Source organism: Taudactylus pleione, unplaced genomic scaffold (assembly GCF_031769625.1).
Source record: "Taudactylus pleione unplaced genomic scaffold, aTauple2 ptg000331l, whole genome shotgun sequence".
NCBI classification, from domain to species: domain Eukaryota; kingdom Metazoa; phylum Chordata; class Amphibia; order Anura; family Myobatrachidae; genus Taudactylus; species Taudactylus pleione.
In genome coordinates, this window is record NW_028284732.1 from 3,674,180 (window position 1) to 3,693,242 (window position 19,063).

At 38.9% G+C, this 19,063-nt stretch overlaps 1 protein-coding gene and 2 pseudogenes across 1 annotated transcript in view; 1 reads left to right on the forward strand and 2 right to left on the reverse strand.

Moving 5' to 3' along the window:
* DLX3 (distal-less homeobox 3) overlaps window positions 1-5,355 on the reverse strand; it is a 32,806-nt gene extending 27,451 nt beyond the window's left edge. Inside the window, exon 1 of the mRNA XM_088443562.1 lies at window positions 4,864-5,355. Within this exon, the coding sequence (XP_088299688.1) occupies window positions 4,864-5,197 (334 nt within the window). The 5' untranslated portion in view covers window positions 5,198-5,355. The remainder of the gene's footprint in view (window positions 1-4,863) is intronic.
* A 6,611-nt stretch (window positions 5,356-11,966) lies between these two features.
* On the reverse strand, window positions 11,967-12,085 carry LOC148509144 (5S ribosomal RNA; annotated as a pseudogene).
* Window positions 12,086-14,427: 2,342 nt separating this feature from the next.
* Window positions 14,428-14,546, forward strand: LOC148509145 (5S ribosomal RNA; annotated as a pseudogene).
* The last annotated feature ends 4,517 nt before the right edge of the window (window positions 14,547-19,063 follow it).

Genomic DNA, 19,063 nt, shown 5'->3' on the forward strand with positions numbered 1-19,063 from the left:
CTGCCTGCTTTCTATTTATCTCTGCTTACCAAAGGCACTGCCTGCTTTCTATTTATATCTGCTTACCTCAGTTACTGCCTGCTTTCTATTTATCTTTGCTTACCAAAGGCACTGCCTGCTTTCTATTTATCTCTGCTTACCTCAGGTACTGCCTGCCCTCTTTTTATCTCTGCTTATCTCAAGTACTATCTTTATATAGAGTTATGCATTTGTTATCTATTTAACTTGTACTTGCTTTTGCAAACTTGACCGTTTTCTACCTGAAGTTGGCTATGCTTTCTATCTTTATGACAGTACTGCCTGTCCTGCATTCCCTCTTCTGATCCTGTCTACTAAAACACAGACTGCAGATTACTCAACTGTTGCTCCCTTGACTGACAACCTTTTTCTATCCAAACTGCAGCTCATTTGTATATTATATTATGAGCACAGAGAACCTCCTCCACATCAAAAGGTTGTGATTGCCTCCTAAATTCAGTACAATAGCATCCATTGTGTGTATTGTGAGATTTAGTGTGTGGTGTCTAGCTGTATATAGTAAGCTTTGAATATCTTTACTTGTATCTAAAAGTCTTGTCAAGAGGTTGTGAATCCCTATAAATGCAACAAAAGACCTGTAGTTTACATAAATGTTAAATATTTAAGAAAGCTGCTTGTGCTGCCTATTCTTGTCTGTTTAACTCAGGTTGCAACTTTGTGGCTTTTGTATCCTAATTGGCTCTGTCTGTCTCAAATACTACTCAAGAGTATTGCTTGTTGTTATCTCTGTGTATGCCAAAGGGGCATATATCCACCATCTTTTATCGCTATCCTAAGCTTCAGCACTGTTGCCCTATTCTTCTCCCGAGTTAGTTTAGATGGTAAATACAATTCTGTCTCTATGGGGTCTATTCATAAAGAAAACAAAAACTGAATTGTTACTTTTCACTTTATATTCATCAGCTTGATGAGATATATAGCTATGTTAAGTAGCAATTCATGAATACTTACCTCTCCGACGTCTTCATGCGCTGTCCAGGGGTTTGGTGGTCCTGTCGTTGGCTGCGGTCCAGGGTGAACAGCCGGGAGGTGAAGACAGGTCCTCCCTGCTCATGCGCCGGTGGCTGAGGTCAGGGGAGGCTGCAGTGGCTGCTGGGGCATTAAGGGGGCCGAGCCAGAGCCGGGAAGTGGGTACTGTGGGCAGAAGACAGGGAGGTAAACAACTTTCCTGCCTGCTTCGTGATGGTGTTCAGATTACACTATCCTGAGATGGCGAATCTGAACACAAAGGAGAAGCGGAAAGCAGAGCTTCTCCACGGTAACCCGCTTTGTAAATTGCACCAAGCAGATAAAAACCCTGTTTTCAGCAAAACAGGACTTTTCTCTGCTTCATGAATAGACCCCTGTGTATGTTCCAGTTTGTAGGAAAATTGACTACTAGAGATGTGCGCAGACCCCTGTGTTTGGTTCTTAATCATCGTTGTGTTTTGGTTTTGACCAAACCACCTTCAAGTGTTTTGATTCAGTTTTCATATTGTGTTTCTTCAAAAATTTCAAGAAACTACTAAATCATGTAACTTGGACCTGTTTTTTTCTTAAAGTATTAATATTTATTAACATCAATAACATTAATTTCATGTCCATTATGAGGCCCTCACAGCACTTGAAATCACAATGGACTTAAATGCAATCCAAAATACACGAGATCTGGTTTTTAGATCCAAGTTTCAAACTTGTGAGAAGATCCTAGCCAGGGCTTGGCTCTACTTGGAACTCCAAAGTGATCCGAGTCGGGACTCAGTTCGACTCAGTACCCCAAAGTTCATGTATGTGCGGTTTTCAGCAAAACCAAACTGCTAAACTCTATTGACTACCCTTTGCTTCTAAAAATGTACTCACACTCATCTTTCAACACATATTGAGTAGGCATTATGTTCAGGCTTAAGGGTTGCTTGACCAAGAAATTTGGCATATAGACAAGTTTTTCTTTGCATACAAGCAAACACAAATAATAAAGACTACAAAATAGTTGCAGATCAAAAGGTATAAAATTAACCTGGGATTAAGGGTGTGAAAATAAATGCAAGGACAGTCTGTAAGTAACAGATATGCAGCACCTGGAAACCAGGGCCATTTACTATAGGAAAAGATGAACATATTATGCTTCATTACAGAGTTTTGCAGCCCTGTTCCATACCATCAATAGCAAGCCATGTTTTCATAACTGCTCTGGTTGTGCACATAACTTTACTAATCACTTTGTTAGACAGTATGGGGTATATTTACTAAGGTGCAGGTTTTTAGAAGTTGAGATGTTGCCCATAGCAACCAATCAGATTCTACTTATCATATATCTAGTAACTTCTAGAAGATAATAGCTAGAATCTGATTGGTTGCTATGGGCAACATCTCCATTTCTAAAAAAACGCACTTTTGTAAATATACCCATATGTCTGTGGAATCCGGGATATCCTCAGAACAGGCTATATGGTTAATAAACTATTTGCATCTATGACTGAAGATTTTGGAATTATCAGTGTTTTTGAGAAAATCTCAAGATTTTGGTGTTCAAGAAGTTAGGATGACTCCACCCTCTCTCCATATTTTTCAATAAATTTCTTCTGTCAACATAATTTTACACTGTGTCATCCAATTGCAGCTGCTAGATCTTAAAAATTGCTGGTTTTCATAAGCACCTCTCAAAAATATATGTCTATTTAGTTCATGTGTGACATTTTTAGAATTTAAATCTGGCATATGATATTACAACATTATAGTTTAGGACTACAGGTTCAAAAAAATGTTGGTTTCCAGGATCAAATTTACAATTGACACTGGGGGGTAAATTTACTAAAGTGAGAGTTTTTAGAAGTGGAGATGTTGCCCATAGCAACCAATCAGATTCTAGCTATTATCTTCTAGAAGGTGCTTGTTAAATGTTAAGTAGAATCTGATTGGTTGCTATGGGCAACATCTCCACTTCTAAAAATATCCCTGGAAGTGAATAAGACACTACTATAAACACTTTTTTTTCTGATTTTTGCTTTTTACTAGCAAAATAGGTGCTTCGTTTAGATTTAAAAAAACACATCGTTTTCCAATAAGATAAGTATAGCCCTAGATATTTTTATTAAAGGTTTCAAAGGTTAAGTGTATTTAGAAATTTAAATTCAATGACCTTACCCACTGTCATAAACCACCAGACAACGAAGATGTGTATACATAGGGCATCCTCTATAAATTAAGCAACACCCAGATAGTCTAGATATACTGGGGAAATTGTAGATAGCTTTCCATACAGATAAATCCAGTATTACAGCTTGATCTAGGCGAGACTCTAAATTTAGTAGCAAGTAGACACCCTAGCAAAAGACAGCTTGGATATATGTAGAGACTTTCAAACATAGATTTAGACATAGACAGTCAGCTTGGATATAGGTAGAACCTGTCAGACATTATGGATTTTCTTAGACACTCACACACCTTAGATGTACAGAACATATGCAGACAGACTGGATACAGGCAGACAGGTAAACAGGAGTTTAGGATTAGAGTAGAGACAGGAAGAGAGAGATGTGCTACATCACAGAGAATAACTGTAATAAAGGTATACATTCTCTCTGATTAACGTCCCAGACAGAAAGGCAGCCAGACTCCTGTAAACCCCTTGCCTCTTAATAATGTGTCAGTCATTTAGAATCAGACACTGGGATGAACACTCTAACATTATAAACATGTCAAAGTCATTAAGTAAGTATGCCCTGTGTAAGACCAACCCAATATATTACAATGTATATGAAACTCCCACACAGAAAAGTATATATATATATATATATATATATATATATATAACTATGTTGTGGAAATGTGTTACATAATATAACTTCAAAAATCAAGGAATGTGTGCAGCCAATTAAGCCTTTTATGCCTTTAAGTTCTACTTGAAAATGACAGAAATGCTATTATGAATGCTTTTGCTTACCCAATAAATTGCTCTTTCAACTCTCAACTTGTTCTTACTTTATAGATTACATTTTATTTTGCTTTGAAATTGTTTCAAAAACAAAGGTGACTTTAGCATTTGTTTTGTATTGCCCCTCTAAGAAAGATGTTTTTGTATAATGAACTAATTATAATAATAAGACCAATATTTTATAAATCCTCTCTGGTCCTACGCAGACAAACGTATATTTTGTCTATATGTGATTTTATGTATATATTATTTTCATGGTGACTTTATATATTATTAGCATCTTATTATACAGTGTTATCAGGAACTATCAATATGAACCACAATCTGTCTATTAAACACACTATCTTGTTTGTTCAGTGCCAAAGCAGACTATCACAGTAACATTAAAACTAGAAATTAATTACCATCATATGACAACAACTAGTGTTTTTTTTGTAAATTAAACTTGAATGTTGCGGTATCTTATGTTCTGATTTCTTTTTAAATATTGTAGGCTTCTGTTAATCTGGTTACTTATGCAGGCACTATGTTTTATTTGTTTTCCTTTGGATATGTGCAATTTATTGGATTGTCGCTTGTCCACTACTTTGCTTATTGTTGCTTAGAATCCTACAGTACATCCTCAATTTTCTTTTGCCCCAGTTCACTCTCTTCTTTCTCCAACAACTCTTATATTGTCATGCAGTATTTCTTTTGTATTATTTATTTTCATATGATAATTTGTATACCTCTCTAACCACATCTAATAATCATCTTCATATTCCCCATTCCTCTCTCTCTGATTTATATATATATATATATATATATATATATATATATACACACATACACAGTATATATATATATATATATATATATATATATTCATATTATGTTTTCTATAATCACGAAAAACCAATATCCCTGCATACCTGTCTCTGGAGCTGGAGCCTCTCGATAATGTCCATATGGACGGTATCCACCTCCATACTGATATTCATCCTTGGGCATGAAGCTTTCTGCCCCAACCAGTCCACTCAGGTTGTACTGGGAATGATGGTGGTAGTTGTAAGGATTGAGCGTCTGTGAATATGCCTGACTCTGGTAGTAATCATGTTGGCCACTAGCCATTGGACCACTGTAGTAGCCCATGTCGGTGGCAGTGGATTCTGGGAGGGTGGGGGAGTCCTTGGACACAGAATGGCAACTCAAAGATGTGCTCAAGTCAGTTAATACGGCCATCTTCTTTTCATAGGTCCCACTCATGTTATGTAGAGCAGAGGAGAGATCCCAACAGACATTCACACACACATCCCTGCTGAGCCCTTCTGCACTTCTCCCTGTACAATAAAGCCAAAACCAAAGCTCCACAGACCAGTTCTACTCCATAATTATAGGGTAGAGAAGGGAGGGTCTCACATTCCTATTGGCTTCAGGAGTAAAGCCTTCCAGGCAAAACAGATTTCTTCACCAGCTCTGTATTTATGGCTCAGCTTCTTGTCAGTACAAAAAGAAAACACACACACACACACACACACACACACACACATACACGCGCGATTGCGTGAATGCTTATATAAAAACACCAACATATTCATTGGTTAGATTTACAAAAACAGTATGAACTAAGGTTGTATGAGAGATAGTCCTGTACAGCATGATCAAAAGTAAGGAAACTACATATATCTTATTCACAAATGTACTAACACAGCACAACTGCAGTACATCTTGTGGAATGAAAACATCATGCAACCACAAAATATTTATGTACACATCTATCTATCTATCTATCTATCTATCTATCTATCTATCTATCTATCTCTCTATCTATCCAAAATATTTTCTCTTTGTACATTTTGTATTTTTTTAAGGCCATCATTTATTTAAATTTAAATATGCAATGCTGCACGTTATATACCTTAGCAAACACATATCAAAAAACAAGGCATAAACAGACACAAAACCAATGTTATGTATGAATGTTCGGTTTGTAGACAGTCAGCTATAGCAACACTAGGACTGTCCCTACCTGATTTAGGTATGTAATGAGACATGGTATATCTGACTGAACTTTCATTCTCTTTGTCTGTTTGCGACAAAAAGAATTAAAGATCAGTCAGAAATACTATGATTAGAGTTTGGTAGCATTTGGTAAGATGAGCTGCATGTGGTCTCTTGTACATCTAAGAATAATATAGCTGCCACAAAGCACCAGGTAAGGTAAATGTGTGCATGTGTTGTAAAAGTGAACATAAGTAATACTGAAAATATGTTGGGTAGATATGTACATGGATGGGAAATCAGTGTGCCATACCAGTGCAGTTTAAAAATGGCTGCAGGGCTGCTTGGGTTTCCATAGAAATCTCCTGACAACATTTATCAAGTTGTGTGATATTGACAGTGTCTATGTGGTATGTGATTTGTTAAGCAAAACCACAGAATGATAATGGCTAAACATATATCTGTCTTCTACATTTTTTTTAATACTAAAACCAGAACATAAACCCACCTTGTGTTTCTGATGGCCACCGTAAGTACCCACTGAAGGCACACTTCTGTCCTGTAGATCAGGTCTCCCGCTGTTGTGGAACTAAAAGTCTCTGCATGCCTTGCCAGTCTTTTATATAGGAAAACACAGATCCACAACGCTTTTAGACAGAGCTGCAGATTGCCAACCTCTACTGTCCACTATGCTTATGTTTCACAAACTTATATCCTTGGGTCCAAAGAATGGGAGGTCTTGTAACAATAGGAATAGGGGGTAGAGAAGAACATCCTATGATGCAGTAGCTATTTTGTTCATGTCTCATTTATTTACATTTCTAAACCTTAGAGCTAGTTTCATGAAATGGCTCTAGGTGCACAAATAAGCAGTAACCAATAGCAATCAGAATCATATGTTTACCTTCATGTTCTAAACTGCACTAGAAAATTCAAACCTAATTGGTTGCTGTGTGCTTTTGCACATAGTTTCATTTTATTGAATATAATCCATTTGTGGGGAAATTGTCAACTTTAGAAGTGCTATAAAGTGGCTATGCCCTCTCTTACCTAAATTCTTCTAATCTGTAAAATGAAGAATGGCCCATGGGGCATCTGCCCTTCTTCCCTTTGACTCCGTTGTTTTAAACTGATACACTCCTCCAATGGTGCTTCTTTATATATTAGTGTTGAGTCAATCTGATTAACCTCCTACCTTATATTTCTCTAAAAAGCAACATATAACTTGTTCCTGTCACAATTGTGTTTAAACACCTAATAATGCTTTATGTAGCATGTAAACTTCGTGAATCTAAAATACGATCCCTGCCTGTGGATGTGCTTCCCCCTAGTGACAGAAGTTCAACCAGGAAGAGAAAATGCCTAAAAGACTAATTGCACTGCACATCTTTTATTGATTTTGTTTTGACTTTATAAAGTATATCAATATGCTATTTTATTTTTCTATAAAATATTTTACCAGGAACAAATACATTGAGAGTCAACACTCATTATCAAGATCGTCCTGGGAAAAAATTATATTTTAGTAATATTAAGATACCTTAAGCAAGTTGTACAGTAGCTCATAAATGGGAATTTACTCATTATTTCGCTATAAATGTAAAGCATCATTTATATTGTAGAACCACAAGTGCCAGCAAGCCCAGGCATTAAGGACAAGCTGGTACCTGTACTCCTTCTGTAAAAGAAATATTAAAATAAAGACAGTACATATACACCAAGTGTTGTAATATTTTATAAATATACAGTACACACACAGTAAATACTTACCTTTACTCCCTGACGCTGGTCGGTCCTCTTCTCCAAGTAGCATCCCTGGTCTTGGCCAATAAATGCGTCTTCATAGACTTCAAAGGTGGGAATGGGCGGGTTATTTGTGGTCATTCCTACCAATGAAGTCTATGGAGAAGCGTTTATTGGTTGAAAAAGACCAGAGCTCGGCTCTGTCAGCCAATCAACGGTCCACCCATAGATTTCTATAGAAAAGACTGCGGCTGAAGCTTTATTCGCTTAGTACTGTATTTGTAGTACACATAAGGGCCTGATTCATCTAGTGCACTGCTGATCACAGATTCCCAAATAACGGGAATCTGTGCATATGCAGGATCTGTTCTGCACATGTGCAGAACAGGTCCTGTAAAATCGCACACAGGGTCCCGTATTCGTCTGCTTGATTGACAGGCAGAGGCATTTGCGGGGCAGGGGCAGGGACTGTCTGCCCCCGAAAACAGGGGCGTGTCATGTCTGTGTGAGTATGTAATAAAATAATACAACAATTGGTGTGTGTGTATTGTCTTTATTTTAATATTTATTTTACAGGAGGACTACAGGTACTAGCGGGCCCTTAATGTCCGGGCTTGCTGGCATTTGCGGTTTATTAAATGCCAGCAAGCAACCTGTAGCCCCCCTCTAAAGGACAATACTATTTCTATTTTTTAACACAATCAACTCTACACCCACCGCCCAGGGTGCAGAGGATAGCCTCGGGCTATCAGCCTGGATTCTGCTCAGGGAGGAGAGGGGATCCCTTTACTGGGATGGTCCCCACTTCCCGAGGAGTCCCTTTCCTCAGCTTACTAGTGTGGGGTTGGGCATGCTTTGGCAAGGGGATCATGTCAAGGGTGTCCTCCTGCTGTGACATTACACCACCACTAGTTAGAGCCCAGTGCTCGTTATGGATACAATGGGAGACCACTACTCATTTTGTCCCCCATATTTCCACAACCAGGACCGACTCACAGTTTTTTCCTTGATTTTAACACATTCATTCACTTTTAATACACAGAAGCCTGCATGGATCTCACTGACCTACGCAGGCTTCTGTCAAACATGCTGCTGGCAATGGTTACATTGGCTAGCTTGCACCTTGTAATGAAACTCACATTACAATTTGAGAGTTTTCCTGCAGTAGCCATAGCATAAAACTCGCATGAACTCGCATTTCAGAATAACTCGCACCTTCCAACTTGCAGCCTATTACATTCTGCGAGGTTCGGAACAAACTCACATCATATTCACAACGAGACAATGCAAATCCATACTCGCACAAAAACTCGGAACCTATTACATTTACCCAATGGTGTGTCTCTATAGTGTATATGCAAACCTGAGATGCCCAAAAATGTAAAACGGTTACCCCAAAAATATTTACTTTATTCTACATTAGACAGTTAATTATCACTAGCGTTATTTGGCCTCTAGTGTTCATAGCTGTACAAGTGGAGTCTCCCATATCCAAATATTCCGAAATACGGAATATTCCGAAATACAGAATTTTTTTAGCATGACTGAGATAGTGAAACCTTTGCTTTTTTATGTTTAAATGTACATAAACCTTGTTTAAAGCACAAATTATTAAAAATATTGTATACAATTACCTTCAGGCTTTGTGTATAAGGTGTATATGAAACATAAATTCATTTAATGTATGTATACAAACTTTGTTTAAGCCACAAAATTATTGAAAATATTGTATAAAATTACCTGCAGGCTGTGTGTATAAGGTGTATATAAAACATAAAAGTATTCTGTGCTTAGATTGGGTCCCTTTCGCAAGATATTTAATTATATTATACAAATATTCCAAAATACAGAATATTCCGATATCCAAAATACCCCAGGTCCCAAGCATTTTGGATATGGGAGACTCAACCTGTACCCCAATTGTTGCCTCAACTCTATTCATAAACTAGAAACTCCACAAAATGTGAATTCACTAATGCAATGCAGAACAGCATTATGGGCCTGATTCAGAGGTGGGAGCAAAGCAAAATAATCAAGTAACTTTGTAACTGGAACAAACCATGTTGCAATGTGAGGGGTGCGCATATTTCTAGACATGAGCAGTTCAATTTTGAGAGAAAACAGGTTGTATGATTTTAGCTGTTTTTATAAATTTTTAAACAAATCCAAAACCGAAAAGAACTAAAATACTTGAAGGTGGTTTTTTCCAAAACCTTTTTAGGGTGGTTTTGGCAAAACCAAAACACAGGGGTTTGTGCACATCTCTCTAGTAAATACTGGCTGATTTTGGATGTAGCCCACGAATGCTGGGCTGCTTTAGTTTTTTTTAACAAACCTTTGCAAAAGAGCTTGATCCACCATGCTACTCAATTTAAACAAAATGTAGCCACAATTACAGTAATCCTTTCCTAATCTGTAACGTTATAATCAGGGTCATAACTAGAATTTTGTGGGCCCCATAGCAAAATTCTAGAGAGACTCTTCTCTCTGCAGCACTCCACCATAGCCTTTTATAAACATTGCTTATTTTGCCTCCTTACATATTTTAAGAAATTGTGCAACACAAGCAGCCGGACTGCCTTCCCTCTGAATCCTGGGTGGGGTAACACACACTGGCCAGATTCCTCACAGTTGCTAACAGACTGACACTCTAGTACTCTGAAACCCAGGGCCGGCAACAGAAATCTTGGGGCCCGGTACATTGAATATCTGTGGGCCCCCCTTCTCCCGTCCCTCAATCCCATCCCAGAGGGTGACATATATATATATATATATATATATATATATATATGTGTGTGTATGTATAAAAAAAAATATATATACATATATAGCTTATATATATAAATATATATAATGTGTGTATATACATATATATACTGTGTGTATATATTTATATATACACACACACACGTTTTATACATATATATATATTTTTTACATATATATATATATATATATATGTAGAAAGGGAAAGGCGGCACTCACTGATGAAATGAAAGAATCAAACTTGACAACTGTGTCTGCCTTGTTCAACGTTTCAGTCTCACATGACTTTTATCAAGAACACAATGAAAAAAACAAATACACATACCTTTATAGTGCAATGTCCAAGGTGATTGGTGAAGTGTAATGCTCCATGCTGCCGGGGGCCAGAGTCTGACATCATCACTGTGCATCAGACACTCAGGCATCACACAGGATAAAGCAGTCTGATGCCCCCGGTGGATAGGAGGAAAAATGACCACTGTACATCATGGATATGTGTGAATAGATAGTGAGGCACTGACATGCAGTGCTAGACATGATGAAATGTCAACCTCGTGTCACCATATATAATGCAATTTGCAAGGTGTGGGTCAATGCCCACACATCAAAAAATTGAAGAAACAAAGTAACAAAATACAAATCGCTCCTATAAAAAGAAGGAACATAAAAACTCCACACTACTATGTTCCTTAATAGTGAATGTGAATAAAGTGAAAATGTAAAACTATTATTCCAAGTGGAAAACAAATAAGAATAATAATACATATACAAAAAATAATAAAAAATGAAGAAGATATAGATAAAAAAAACTAAGTATGTAACCATACCATTATATATAAATGGCAAGTGTACCATCGAAAGGATCCTAAACAGAATATATTGGTGAATACATCTACCAAAACATGTGCATCAGAATAGGTATATGAGATAAAATGACAAAAAATATATATGTGTGCCACAGAAATGTAAGGAAATGAATGACTGTAGAATACATCCTAATAAAGAAATGTAGCAAAAGAATCACAAAAGAAGACTTAAAACAATATAGTCTGTGGTGAAGACTAATCCATGGTATACAAATATGACAACCGTGAGGCTATGAGAAAAAAAGCACATGGAACATAGGAAGACCCAGCAGAGCTAAACCCAAAAAGGTGCTCAGGTAATCACAAATATGACAAAACATGAACATGTGCATAAATGCAAAGATAACTTGGACCACCAAGAGAACATACAGATGACTCAACAGTATTTGAAAAACATGATAGAAAAAATCATTAGAAAAAATCAATTAGAAAAAATCAATTAGAAAAAAAATTTTACAAAAAAATATTGTACACAAAATATGTTATTAAAAAGCTCCAAAAAGTTGAAAAAGTTGAATATTCTTATAACTCCAGATGTGCACAAATGTCCAAACAAGGAAATGGTCTAACCAGGAGATAAGCCAGAATTCAAATGGAACATCTGTGACATATCATATCACTCTCCTGTGTGCTACCTGGGTATATAGGAGACTTCTTAGTGCTTATAACAGCGGATCTTCCCTGAAGGTCTCCCATTCAAGTACTAGTCAGGCCCAACACTGCTTGGCTTCCAAGTTCAGCTGAGATTGGGCAAGACCAGTGTGGTATGGTTGTAACAAAATACAACATCTCCCCCAGGGCTACACAGTGACAGACAAGAGGATATTATGTTTTTGTATCCGTCCCTGTATGTGTCCTGGAATAATCTAACTGGTAAAAAAATATATAATTGCACACATATGTGCACATTATGAAATAGAACTGAACAGTCACATGAAGGCACGAATCTAGAAGATAATATGGAGCTCACAAAAAACAAGAAAAAGATAGAGTCTCGTTTAGTCCAAAAGGAGTAACCGTATTCAATCTATGAATCCATTGAGTTTCTAATTGTAACCGCTTCTCACAGTCTCCTCCTCTCTTGTCCATAGGCACAAAGTCAATGATTTTATAGGATAAGGTTGCTAAAGAATGTCTGTTCTGCTTGAAATGACAAGCGACCGGCTGGTCCACTTCTTTTCCCGACAAAGCTTGTCGTATGGCTGTACGATGTTGAGCCATTCTTTCTTTGAATAGCCTGGTTGTTTTCCCAATATACACCAGACTACATGGACATTTGATCATATATACCACGTATTTATCCATGCAAGTCAAAATATGTCTGATGGGGATCCATTTGCCAGAATGAGGATGTGTGATGTAATTCCCGGGATCCATATAACTGCAGGTAGTACATCCTGTACATTTATAACAGCCTGTTTTTTTAGTTAAAAAGTGGGTATCCTGGGAAGGAAGTGATTGAGAAACATCATTGTGCACCAACCAGTCCTTAAGGTTCTTAGCCCTCCTATTTCACATCATGACAGATGAATCATTCAAAGATTTGATGTTGGTATCCGTGTTAATAATCGGCCATAGATCTTTAGTAGTGGTATTGATGTGGCGACTCATAGTGTTATGAGTATTAGAAAAAAACATAATTTTTTTATTATCATTGGTTTTATTTTTCTGAGTACAGATCTGTTCTTGAGTCATATTCATCACTTTAGTTTTTGAACCTTCCAATTCTTTTGCAGGTGTATCCCCTGTTGATAAATTTTTGTATCAGCTGATCAATTTCAAATTCAGCTACATTATTATCTGTGGTGATTCTTCTGATGCGTAGAAACTGGGAAAATGGTAATCCCTTCTTCAGAGAGACCGGATGGTGGCTTTGGGCATGTAACAGAGTGTTGCAATCAGTAGGTTTATGGTAGACTCTGGTTTCAAATCTGTCTCCTTTCCACTCAATTAGTACATCCAGAAAATGCACAGAGATAGAACTGCATTCAAAAGTGAATTTAATAAAGTCGTGCATAGAATTGATCTGTGTCATGCCTGACACAAATTCCTCCTGTGATCCTGACCATAAGACAAATATGTCATCTATGTACCTAATGAAAAATTTGACATGTTGAAAAAAAGACTTGTTGTCAAAAAATATATAGTTCTCCACATTAAACATGTAGATGTTAGCAAAGGAGGGGTCACGTGTGACCCCATTGCACATCCACGTAATTGAAGAAAAAACTGGTTATCAAACATGAAAAAGTTCCTGGTCAATGTTTTTTCTAAGGGTTCAAGAAAAATGTAATGTGAGGACTGGTATAATCACTGTTATTTTCAAGAAAATATTTGACACTCTGCAACCCCTGTTGATGTGGGATGCTGGTGTATAGTGATACAACGTCAATGGTACATAGGACTAAGTTAGTTGGTAGGTCCCGCATGTTGTGCAATTTTTGTAGAAGGGTGTTAGTATCCTTAAGAAACGTATGTTGTTGCATGATCATAGGCTGGACGTAATAATCTAAAAATTTAGAAATAGGGCTGTATAGTGAGCCTCTCGCTGAAATTATGGGTCGTCCAGGTGGTGATTGTAAAGATTTATGCACTTTTGGAAGTGAATAAATCAAAGGTACCACAGGTTTATCCACAAGTAAATTCTTTCTAGTGGAGTTGGAAATCCAATTCCTAGAAACAGCTTCTAAGAGTATGTCGTCTAATTCAGCTTTATACAGTATTGATGGATCTTTGTCCAATTTGAGATAAACCTCAGGGTCTAATAGTTGTCTGTATAATTCATTTTTGTAATCTCCCATATTTTGTACTACAAGGGCACCCCCTTTGTCCGCAGGGCGGATGACGATAGAGGTATCCCTGCTGAGTGATCTCAGTGCCAGCTGTTCGTCTCTAGATAAATTATAACGGATGTTAGAACTTTGTTTTTTAGATGTCTGAAGTACCTGATAGTCCAATAATCTAGAGAAAGTTTTAATAGATGGGTTATGTGACTGAGGGTCAAAAGTGGAACGTTTTTTTTTACCAGTTAGATTATTCCAGGACACGTACAGGGACGGATACAAAAACATAATATCCTCTTGTCTATCACTGTGTAGCCCTGGGGGAGATGTTGTATTTTGTTACAACCATACCACACTGGTCTTGCCCAATCTCAGCTGAACTTGGAAGCCAAGCAATGTTGGGCCTGACTAGTACTTGAATGGGAGACCTTCAGGGAAGATCCGCTGTTGTAAGCACTACTTAGAAGTCTCCTATATACCCAGGTAGCACACAGGAGAGTGATATGATATGTCACAGATGTTCCCTTTGAATTCTGGCTTATCTCCTGGTTAGGCCATTTCCTTGTTTGGACATTTGTGCACATCTGGAGTTATAAGAATATTCAACTTTTTCAATTTTTTGGAGCTTTTTAATAACATATTTTGTGTACAATATTTTTTTGTAAACATTTTTTTCTAATTGATCTTTTCTAATTATTTTTTCTATCATGTTTTTCCAATACTGTTGAGTCATCTGTATGTTCTCTTGGTGGTCCAAGTTATCTTTGCATTTATGCACATGTTCATGTTTTGTCATATTTGTGATTACCTGAGCACCTTTTTGGGTTTAGCTCTGTTGGGTCTTCCTGTGTTCCATGTGCTTTTTTTCTCATAGCCTCACGGTTGTCATATTTGTATACCATGGATTAGTCTTCACCACAAACTATATTGCTTTAAGTCTTCTTTTGTGATTCTTTTGCTACATTTCTTTATTAGGATGTATTCTACAGTCATTCATTTCCTTACATTTCTGTGGCACACATATATATTTTTTGTCGTTTTATCTCATATACCTATTCTGATGCACATGTTTTGGTAGATGCATTCACCAATATATTCTGTTTAGGATCCTTTCGATGGTACACTTGCCGTTTATATATAATGGTATGGTTACATACTTAGTTTTTTTTATCTATATTTTCTTCATTTTTTATTATTTTTTGTATATGTATTATTATTATTATTTGTTTTCCACTTGGAATAACAGTTTTACATTTTGACTTTATTCACATTCACTATTAAGGAACACAGTGGTGTGGAGTTTTTATGTTCCTTCTTTTTATAGGAGCGATTTGTATTTGTTACTTTGTTTGTTCAATTTTTTGATGTGTGGGCATTGACCAACACCTTGCAAATTGCATTATATATGGTGACACGATGTTGACATTTCATCATGTTTAGCTAGTCCTAGGTTTTTGACCTATGTGTTCAAAAAACTCCCAGGAGAAAAGTTTGCAGTGAAGCAGGTTTGAGTGTCGGCTTTTTGAAAAGCCGGTTTGGGTCTTGGGGTGTGGATGTGAGGAGAGGGAGGGCTCCATCCACAAGCCACTCCAGGTTTTGGCCTTTTTGGCCTGTTAGTAGGCTCATTAGGGTCTGCACCATGAACTGGCTGATATAGGCTGTGTGTGATTGTAAGCTAGTGTCTCATACCTGGGAGAGCAAGCAGACTGGCTGGCTCAGAGACACTTGGTGAAAACTAACTGTAAGTCTTGTGCATACGCTTGTGTTGATGGTGGAGGCAGTAGACCCCACTATTTCTTTAGAGAGGGAACCTCTTGTCTAGTCAGCACCCAGACAGGCTAGCGTTTACTTTTATGTGTTGTTTTCCTTTTATGTTGCACAATTAAGACTGGTACCGACCAGCTAATACGGCTCCCCAGACTGGTGTACTATTTTTCCGGCTGCTGTGTGTGTGAAGAGGGAGTCCACTTACCCCAGGAGAGGGAGCCCTAATTCGGTCGTTTTACAATTGGTGGAGAATGCGGGCAAAGGAAAATTTGTCCTTTAGAATTTAAAGGGACAGACACGTGATCATTGAATCCTTAAAGGTGGCGTCAGCCAATGCTCAGAGAGTCAATGTTCAGCTTCCAACCAGCACCTGGAGGTAAAATGTAGGACGTTGTAAAAGCTCTGCTTCAGGCTACGGTAGCTCAGCAGGAGACTAATAAAGCTCAGCAAGAAGCTACCCGGGCTCAGCAGGAAGCTACCAATGTACAACTGATGGCCTTGGAGGCAGCCCAGAGGCAGCAACAAGTCACCCTTGAGGAAACCCGCCAGGCTATTAAGGAGGTGGTACAGTACCTGGTCGCTCGGCCTGGAGATGCTACTACTGGTCCTCCCACCACCACTCACTCCATACGAGCCAGTCACTTCCTACAAAAGATGACTTCAGGCGATGATGTGGAGGCATATCTCACTGCATTTGAGAGAACAGCCGAAAGGGAGAGTTGACCCAAGGAACAATGGGCAAGTCTGGTGGCACCTTTCTTGTCTGGGGAGCCGCAAATGGCCTATTACAATTTATGCCTGGCCGATACTAAGGACTATGTGAAATTAAAACGGGAGATCCTAACTCACTTGGGAGTCACGTCCATCTATCCACCAAGTGGTTACAGCCCGAGACGCTGACAGGACCACAAATCGTCAAACGAGACGTGATGGACCAGTATCTGCGATCCTTACCTGCATCCTTGCGCAAGTGGGTGAGCCATGCCGACCCTAAGTCCGCAGACCAGTTAGTCGAACTGGTGGACAGGTACGTGGCGGCTGAGGAGCTGATGAGTCTGCCCCACCGAGCCCCGATGGCGCACCGGCGAACTCCCATCAACAATGGTAAGACTGTTCCTGGAGAGAAGGGTGCTGGGCGGTGGAATGTGCCTAAGACTGAGGGTGGGGAACCTGAAGACAGGCCTGCCAGGCCAGGATGGTTCTTACCCTGCAAAAGACTAGACATTAATGTGACTCAATGTTTCCGATGTGGTGGCTTCGGCCATATAGCAGCTAATTGTTCACTTTCCTCTGAGCCCATGCAATGTGATACTGCTTCTGTTAACCGCAGGGGGTCTTTCTTTGCACAGCCAGTCTGTACTGCAGACCGGCAGGCTGAGACAGATAAACACATGTGTGCACTCACTGTGGAAGGCAACCAAGTAGAGGCTCTGTTAGACTCTGGTAGCCTGGCTACACTTTTGAGAACTGAGCTGGTGAACCCTTTGAAGCATAAGGGAAAAACTGTTGGTGTGACATGCATACGTGGGGATACTCTGTATTATATTACTGCCGAAGTGAACATCGAGACGCCATGTGGTTCCGCGGTAGTCTCTGTGGGTTTGGTATAGGGCTTAATGTATGATGTGATATTGGGAAGAGACTTTGCTCACTTCTGGAAGTTGTGGGAAAGCCGGTTTTGCAAAGTGGTAAATCACCCTGCCTCGTCTGAAAGGGTGACTGATGTAGTGGCAGAGGCGGAGATGGTCCCATTTTCTAGTATGATTGGCGAACTAGAGAATGCGGAGCATGATGGTGGCTCACCAAGTGTTGTAGAGCCCGTTGATTGTCTGCCGGATTTAGAGGTCAGAAGAGAGGTCTTTGCCGTAGAGCAGTTAATTGACCCTACTCTGGTGAAAGCCAGGGAGAATGTCAAGGTGGTCAGTGGTAAACCCATAGATCTCGATAGTCCCTTGACATATTCTCTTGAGAGAATTGCGCTGTAGTGCCGATAGTTAAGGAGCACTTGGAACAGGCCCAACTAGCACAGCAGAGGGTATATAACCACAATGTACGGTTAAGAAACTTTGCTCCTGGAGACAGAGTGTTGGAGTGTTGGTGTTAGTTCCCACGGTAGAAAGTAAACTGTTGGCTAAGTGGCAAGGGCCCTTTGAGATCTTAGAAAAAGTGGGACAGGTCAACTATAAAGTTTACCAGCCGGGGAAAAGAAAACCAGAACAGATATATCATGTGAGACTGATAAAACCCTGGAAGGATAGAGCAGCACTGTCAGCCATCCAAGCCCCTCAAGTAAACCCAGGTCCTGGTTTACCCGAATTGACAGTGGCAAAAACCCTGTCAGTCAGTCAACAGCAGGAGGTCAAGGAATTTTTGATCAGAAATAGGGTACTGTTTTCTGACATGCCAGGAAAAACCACGGTCATCAAACATGACATAGTCACTGACCCGGTGGTTAAAGTTAACCTAAAGCCCTATAGGTTGCCCAAAGCCCAAAGAGATTCTGTGTCAAAGGAAATTAAAAAAATTTTAGAATTGGGGGTAATTGAAGAATCACAGTGAGTGGTCCAGTCCCATTGTGCTGATTCCAAAGCCCGATGGGAGTATGAATTTTTGTAATGACTTCCAAAAGCTGAACAGTGTTTAAAAATTTGATGCCTACCCGATGCCAAGGGTGGATGAACTAATTGAAAGGCTGGGGACAGCAAGATATTTAACCACTCTGGACCTAACCAAAGGGCAATGGCAAGTGCCAGTAACCGAAAACGCCAAAGAAAAAACAGCTTTTTCTAAACCAGAAGGGTTGTTTCATTACAAGATGTTAGCCTTTGGGCTACATGGGGCGCTTGCTACCTTTCAAAGAATGATGGATAGGATTCTAAGACCCCATAGACGATATGCTGAGGCTTATCTGGATGATGTGGTCATACATAGTCCTGACTGGCAGTCTCACTTACCCAGAGTAAAAGCAGTGTTAGACTCCATCTTTAAGGCAAGTTTGACAGCCAACCTGAAAAAGTGTTGTCTAGGGATGGAGGAAATAAAATATCTGGGATACATCATTGGCAGAGGTTTGATAAAACCACAGCTCAATAAGATTGAGGCAATACAGAACTGGCCATGACCCCTCAATAAGAAGCAGGTTAGAGCCTTCTTAGAGATCACTGGATACTATAGGAGGTTCATACCCAGTTTTGCCACCATTGCGG